The sequence below is a fragment of the Austrofundulus limnaeus genome, unplaced genomic scaffold, assembly GCF_001266775.1.
Source record: "Austrofundulus limnaeus strain Quisiro unplaced genomic scaffold, Austrofundulus_limnaeus-1.0 Scaffold71, whole genome shotgun sequence".
Taxonomy (NCBI): domain Eukaryota; kingdom Metazoa; phylum Chordata; class Actinopteri; order Cyprinodontiformes; family Rivulidae; genus Austrofundulus; species Austrofundulus limnaeus.
This window is the reverse complement of record NW_013952473.1, coordinates 639,791-647,950: the sequence shown is the minus strand read 5'-3', so window position 1 is coordinate 647,950 and position 8,160 is coordinate 639,791. Positions and strand designations below refer to the sequence as shown.

Here is an 8,160-nt window from a genome sequence, read left to right as displayed (position 1 = left end):
GGGCAGAGCTTACTCCAAGATTACAGGATGACCTTCTGTTTGTTATCAGACGAGCCTCTTCCCTGTCCATTTTTAAAACCCTTCTGTGAACACTTTTTTATTGGTTTGCCTGAAGCGTGCTTTTGCAAACTTCTGTTTTACTGATTTTATTGTGGGTTTTTAACAGTTTTTCATTGTTTGATTTTACGTCTAAATCCTTTTCTCACAGTGGTTATTATTTAAAGTGCTAAATAAAGAAGTAGTAGTAGTTTGAAAGTTCAGATTTGAATTTCTACTAATGACTAAATGAAGATGAATTTATGAATTTCCAGCTGATGGGTTTCAGCTAAGTGAAGGTTTTCAGAATCATTTTTAAAAGCTGCCTTAGGAAAAAACGGGCTGAGAAAAAATAAAAGGAGTTGAAAGTTAGAAATACTTRGATATTTATGAAGGTACAGCATATTTCTCCATCCCTGCTCTGTCTCTCCTTKCTTCTCCTAAGTACTGTTTGAAATGTTTGCTTTCGTTATAGTACACAGGTGCTCTGACGTATGACGGCGTGAAAGTCATGTCCACGGCCTTCCAGAATCTGAGGAGACAGAGGATAGACATCTCGCGCCGGGGCAACGCTGGAGAGTGTCTGGCCAACCCACCAGCCCCTTGGGGACAGGGCATAGACATCCAGAGAGCCTTACAGCAGGTCTGCACCCAGACACACACATATACACACACACACACACACACACACACACACACACACAGACTCTGCACAAAGATACAAAAATCCTTGACTGGCAAGTTGGCTAACAACTCCTGAGTTGTGGCTGGCTGAACAAATTAGGTCTCATTCCGTTGTGTAAAGTTCACATTAAGTCATAGGAGAAATCCTGGGTATCAAATGTGACATCATGGCCAGTAAACAAAACCTGCAGGTGATATTACTCAGCTGTGATCGTCATGGGATATGACATCAACAATTGAGTTTAGAAATGTAATATTTGGCCACGGAAGTAGGYACGGCGGCCTGGCTGTTAGGCTGCTTGGTCTCACGGGCAGAAACGCAGAAACTTGTGTCATCTAGGAGAAAGTAGAAACATTTATTCTTTCATTTTTATTAATATATCTTTAAACAGTTGCATTCAATTTTGTTTATTTGGGACTGGCGTTGACATAAAGCACGGAGGAGGAATATGAAAATATGCGAGTRTGTGCTTACTGCTCCGTCCTGCTGAGGTCTGTTCAGAGCCATCTGCCTGCAGACAGACTGAAGATGGAAGCAGTGTTCGCTCAATTAATCCCATCACCGAGCCAAGACAAACACACACACACACACACTGCACTGTACGCACACGCACACCGTCTGTCATTCACCTCCGCAGGGACCTGAACTCTACGGACTCTCACAAATGAATACTATCCAAACACATGCAAACTGTTCTCAGCACGCACTGCACTGTAACAGTGACACGTGGATGTTTGCTGGGTTTCTACCATATGCCCGGCGTTCGAGGGCTTTGAGCCTCTGCATGACCTGTTCTGCATCTCTGACCTACAGGTCCGCATCGATGGGTTGACGGGTCACATTCAGTTCAACGAGAAAGGCCGCAGAACTAATTACACTGTTAGTGTCATGGAATTGGCTCCTTCTGGACCCAAGCAGGTAAGCCTGGAGCGCCAGTTCTAGTTTGATTTTATTKATTTAACTGGTTGTAGCTTTCCTTTAAATCATAATATCCAAATGTACCTGCTGCCTTTTTTTTTTTTAAGATTACCTGAGAAACATGTTCAAACTGAAAGCCTGAGTTAAAGGGATCCCCGATTAGTTGCAACATTGGACTTTATTTAACAAATGTCCTGATGCATCTCAGTAATCCAGGTAAAAAATCAAAAAGAAAAAAAATTGTATAGGTCTTCTGGACGGGTTCTTCTCTAATGAAACGTTTCGTCTCTYCTCCAAGAGACTTCTTCAGTCTGAGAGTTTCAGGCAAAATTCAGGCTTTTAAGCCCTACCTCCATGTGACTGATACTCACATCACATGGCTATCGTTGACACCTAATTAACATCTATTGTTAACAGGGGTGGAGTGATACAGGCAATGGCCACACTGTAGGAGGGGGACAACTGAAAACGGAGGCCTCCACCTCTGTTTAATGATGGATGGTCTTTCTTCACAAAAATGGCTTMTTTTACTCCTCTCTCAAACCAACGTTCCTCTCTATCAAGAATGAGAACATCCTCATCTCTGAAAGAGTGACCGCTGGCCTGGAAATGAGTGAAAACTGCAGAGTTCTGGCCATTAGAATTAGCTCGTCTGTGTTGGGATATTCTTTTGAACAGTGGTTGCTTTGTTTCCCCGATGTATAACTGGTCGCAGTCCTCCTGGCACTTAACAGCATATACAACATTGCTCTGTTTGTGCCGGGGAACCAGATCTTTGGGGTTAACCAGCCTTTGCTGAAATGTGTTTTGGGGTTTGAAAGCCACTGGGACATCATGTTTAGAAAATAAATGTCTCAGTTTCTCCGAAACACCCGCAACATACGGAATAACCACTGGTTTGGGTCTGGGTTTGGGGTTTAACCAAACCAGTGGTTATTCCGTATGTTGCGGGTGTTTCGGAGAAACTGAGACGTTTATTTTCTAAACATGATGTCCCAGTGGCTTTCAAACCCCAAAACACATTACGGCAAAGGCTGGTTCACCCCAAAGATCCGGTGCCCCGGCACAAACAGAGCAATATTGTATATGCTGTTAAGTGCCAGGAGGACTGCGACCAGTTATACATCGGGGAAACAAAGCAGCCACTGTTCAAAAGAATGTCCCAACACAGACGAGCTACGTCTAATGGCCAGAACTCTGCAGTTTTCACTCATTTACAGACCAGCGGTCACTCTTTCAGAGATGAGGATGTTCTCATTCTTGATAGAGAGGAACGTTGGTTTGAGAGAGGAGAAAAAGAAGCCATTTTTGTGAAGAAAGACCGTCCATCATTAAACAGAGGTGGAGGCCTCYGTTTTCAGTTGTCCCCCTCCTACAGTGTGGCCATTGCCTGTATCACTCCACCCCTGTTAACAATAGATGTTAATTAGGTGTCAACGATAGCCATGTGATGTGAGTAACAGTCACATGGAGGCAGTGCTTAAAAGCCTGAATTTTGCCTGAAACTCTCAGACTGAAGAAGTCTCTTGGAGAAGAGATGAAACGTTTCATCAGAGAAGAACCCGTCCAGAAGACCTATACAATTTTTTTTTCTTTTTGATAAGTTCAGGTTTTTTGTCTGAGTGTGCGATTCAGCCGTAGGCCAGTAGTGGGCGTACCAGACACTGAAGAGCATGTATTTATATGCCGGGACTTCCGGTTTCTTGCCAGCGTCGGTTTCCTGCTTGCACAGACAGCAATAAACCGGCGTTCTCTCCAGTCACTGGTGTTGTATGGTCCATTCACTTCACGTTTTAATCTATTCAATATTTACGTGGTTTCGTCACGATTTCAGTTAACGAACAYTAAATTTTCTTACACATTGATGAGTTTTTTAAGAAGTAATATTTATCGTAAGAGTAGTTTTCAGATCTTGACCTTTCAGACCTTTCCAAGTCTCACATGTTTTTTTCTTTTTTTTATGGTTACTTTACAACTCTGCTGCGATACATGCAACTCCCGTCTCCCACTGCAGCAAACTTGCAAATACATGTACCYTTACACTCCTAGTGCTCATAGACCATCTAAGATTATAGTGGTTATTTAAATGAGTTTCAMCTCATCTAATAAGCAACATATTAGTACAAACAGTGAAGCATGCCACTAAAATTCTAGAAAATCCTCTTGAGTGATTCACTCTGTTAAACAATAAAAAAGCAATACAGTGTTAATATTACATAAAAGTTAACAATTATAACTCAAAACAGCTAAAATGTTTTATTGTAAAAATCACAACAGTATAATCAAAAGAACACAAAAAAGTCACAAACTCTAGAAGAAGCTGCACAGTGAGGATGCATGAAAAGAGAATATGCATCTTTTAAAGCTGAATAAAGTAAAGAAAAAAAGGCATTGAACAGCACCAGATTTAAAAAAGCCCACTGGGTAACATAATGTTCCTTATTACTATCAGATTACCCACAGTCTATGTACATGTCACTGGTGGTTTTCCCTTCATTTGGAGCTGTTTAACCAACTTGAGGGAGACACTTTGTGCTTCTTTTTCACAAGCTGTCACAATTTTCTGGGGTGTTAATGAAATGTTGCTATGTGCTTTGGTGAAAGTGTAACAGGATTACAAAGCACTTTTATATGGTTGGAGCTATTTCCTTACACCTGATTTTTAGAGGGCTGTTGTGTGAAAAYTGACTGCAGACTTTCCCTTTCTGGAACGAGTGTAAACAATTCAGCTGAAAAAAAATTAAACAAGGCCTCACTGCTTAACTGTTAGAAAAAAACTGTTTAATCTTCAAGTATTTTCTTATTTTTCCATCCGCGGTTGATATTATGCAGAGCCTACATGAAGGGATTTTTTTTCTTTTGTGTTACCTCACAATACTTCTAACGATACCTTTTGTATTGCATTCCTATGCAAGCATTTTGCATTAAATCACAATACTTTTGCGTTACCTCTCAATAATTTTTGTGGTCCTATGTTAAAATGTTTGCATTATCTTGCAATACTTTATGCAATATGCTAATGATCTGAAATTTATTTCTATTTTTTGTCAGAAAAGTATCTTGTTTACTTGAAAGTGCGGGAATTTAAAAAATTGTAGCCAACCGTTAGAGGGTGCTCATTCTCTGTGGCTTCAGCTTCCAGCTTCCAGTCATGTCTTTAGTTAAAAAAATATCTTATTGGTTAAAGTTTCATACAGTTCAGCATTTAAAGTTTCTTCTTCTGTGATACATTCTTCTAGGTTGCCTACTGGAATGAAGAGGAGAGATACATGACCACGGCTAGTTTCATAAAGGCCAGTAATGAGACCTATGGACTTCAGAACAGGACGTATATAGTCACCACTATTTTGGTAAGTCTAAGTAAAAAAGATAAAAAAGGGCTAGACTCTTTAAGGGAGAACGTATGCAACAGGAGAGACTGACACAAAGACATTTAGAGTAACATTTTWCATTTTCTTTTTCTGTTGAATTCTTTAAAAGTCCAGTACCGTTCACAAATTCAGCAGAGCTCCCTGTATGCCTCTTCAGAATGATGATGACTTTACCAAAGCTGACTTGAAATATACAGTAAAAGTACAAAGGTGTAGCCACTGATACAGTGATAATACCTATGTAGCAAAACAAKCKGCTCAGATACTGCAAAGAATGATGGCCAAAGATGCCTGACACCAGATACTGTATGTCACACACCTGTCTGCTGTAAGGGCAGCTTATAGAGTTCTACATATTTATAGTACATTTACAACCACGTTTCCAGTTAAGTTTGGATATTGTGTAAAACATAAATAAAAATAGAAYGTGATGATTTGCAAATCCTTTTCAACCTATATTTAATTGAAAACTGTAATGTGGGTTGGAAGGTTGAACCCCAGGTGCACAACTCAATGACCGATAGTCCAGATATGTGGCAAAAAAAAGCTTTATTAAAGCAAAATATTGGCATGGCAGCAACAACAACAACAAAAAAAGGGCAGAAACAGGCTTGGATATGAGGAACCAGAAAACACACTGACTGTGGAGACAACCATACAAAGAAACAAAGCTTTGTCACCAGACTGAAGACACAGAACAGATTAATGGGGAACTAATGAGGTACAACAAGAAACACCTGGGAGAGAAACATGAGCAGGTGAGAGTGGGCGGGGCTGGAGCAGAGACAGGCAGGAGGCAAACAGTAAACAAAAACAGTACAGAAACCAGAAGAGTAACCAAAATACACTAACAACAGGTACAGACCGTGAAAATTACATTACAAAGACAAAATATTTAAAGGGGCAATATTATGTTTCTCAGGCATACATTTAAATACTATACCATAATAAAGTATCTATGTCACCTTTAGCTGTTATTAAAATGTTGTTTTTATGTTTAAATAGAAAATMAACTTATCTTCTCATCACTTCCTCTTCTAAACGTCTTGAAATTGGCCTCTGTCTCTTTAAGAACCACCTTCCTCTTCTGTCCCACCCATTTCAGTGGCGTGGGGAGGGGGGAGCATGATGCAGTTTACTTGGCATCTGAAAATACATTTCCTCAAAGGTATTTTGAATCTGAAAAGCGCTTCACTGAGTGAGAAGTAGTGTTAAGAGCTCAGCAGACAGTTTCAGTTTCACTTTCAGTTTCACCCGTTGTTTGAGAGCCTGCAGGAGTCATGGGCGGGGTGTGTGGGGACGGGGCGGGAGGCACTCTGCCGTGCTCGGCTTAAAGACACGTACCAGAAGCGTTTCTGGCACCAAAAGACGTTTCTAGTCCCCACCTGTCGTTTTGCTCCTCAGCATGGCTTCCTAAAAACGCTGCAGGATTTCTCAAACATGCATGAATGTGTCAAAGCAAGGCTTTGGGCATGTTTTTTTTTGTGAGAGTATAACATTATAACATGATATAAAACTCAAAAAGGTTGATTTTACATGATATTGCCCCTTTAATGTTTGAAAGGATAAACTTTACTGTTTTTTTTTTTTTTGCAAATATTCACTCATTTTGATATTGATGCTCGCACCACGTTCCAAAATAGATTGTACAGGAGCGTGTTTACCTTTCCCTTTAACAACACTCAATAAGCGTTTGGGAGCTGAAGACATTAATTGTTGAAGCTTTGTAGGCTGAATTCTTTCCGATTCTTGCTTGATGAACCACGTTGGTTGCTCAACAATTCGGGTCTCCATTGTCATATTTTGAGCTTCATAATGAGCCACGCATTTTCAGTTGGAGACAGGTCTGGACTGCGGGCAGGTCAGTCTAGTACCCGCACTCTTTTACTACAAAGCCAAGCTGTTGAAACACATGCAGAATGTGGTTTGGCATTGTCTTACTGAAACAGGCAAGGACACATGCATGGTAGAGTTTTAACTTGCACTTGTAGATGTAGCAACAAACTGTGTTCACTGGTGGTTTTCTGGTGTTCCTGAGCCCATGTGGTGATATCCATTGTATGTTGAGAATTGTTTTTCTTAAACTGTTGGAYTATTTGTCTCGCCCCATCCTTGCTTGTGAATGACTGAGCCATTTGGGAATGCTCCCTTTCAATCACGACACTCACTTGTTTCCAACCTGTGGAATGCTTCAAATAGAAGATTTTAGAGCATTTCCCAACTTTCCCAGCTTTTCTGTTGCCCTTGTCCTAGCTGTTCTGGAATGTGTTGCTGCCATCAAATTGTAAATGCGTGAATATTTAAAAAAATAAAAAATAATAAGTTTATCAGTTTAAATTAAATATATTGTCTTTGTTGTGCATTCAGTTGAATATAGATTGAAAAGGATTAGCAAATCACCGTATTTTGTTTTTATTTATGTTTAGAGGGGACCTACTATGCAAAATTCACTTTTTAAATGTTTTTTTACTCAACTTTGGGTCTGTAATTCTTAAAAAAACAGTCCTAGGACCAAAAAAATGCTTGTAGGAAACAACCTTCAAGTTTCGAAAGATTCGATTTCCTTCCTGTAAGAAGATTCTGGTTTTAAGTGCATTTTTTGACCCTATTGGATTCAGTTTTCAAAAATGTTCAAAAACGATGACTTGCTGATGCTTTACTGTTTAAAGGGGACCTATTATGCAAAATTTACTTTTTAAAGTTTTTTTTACTCAACTTTAGGTATGTACTTCTTAAAAAAACAGTCCTAGGACCAAAAATAAAAAGCACCCAGGGGCATATTTACTGTAAGTAAATGTATTTTTTATGTATATTAACGACAAGTTTTATACTTCCGTCATTTTGTGATGTCACAAGCCGTACGAGAACCCACCTGAACCTGCGTTCAGCCCCCTTACCTAGCAACCCCCTGTTGAAGCTCCATTTCCTCAGTATAAAAAGGTTGTTCTTGTGCAATGTGCAGCTCATTTTACAACAAGCCTCCAACAGGGCAATGGGTAGAGTGTTGGACCAGAGAGTGGGAGACCAGGGTACGAGACCGGCGCAGACAGAATTTAATTATTTTCACGTATGTTCATTCGTTATGAACACGTTTTCTCATGTACCTCTATTGTTTAGCTTATTAAAGCCTTGTTAAAGCCTATTTGTTTG

The 8,160-nt window shown here is 39.9% G+C and overlaps 1 protein-coding gene across 1 annotated transcript in view; it reads left to right on the top strand.

Moving 5' to 3' along the window:
* Window positions 1–8,160, top strand: part of gria1a (glutamate receptor, ionotropic, AMPA 1a) — a gene marked incomplete at its 5' end in the record, with an annotated part of 104,120 nt that overhangs the window by 27,443 nt on the left and 68,517 nt on the right. Inside the window, 3 exon segments of the mRNA XM_014010618.1 lie at window positions 512–679; window positions 1,535–1,639; window positions 4,879–4,989. Of these exon segments, the coding sequence (XP_013866072.1) occupies window positions 512–679; window positions 1,535–1,639; window positions 4,879–4,989 (384 nt within the window).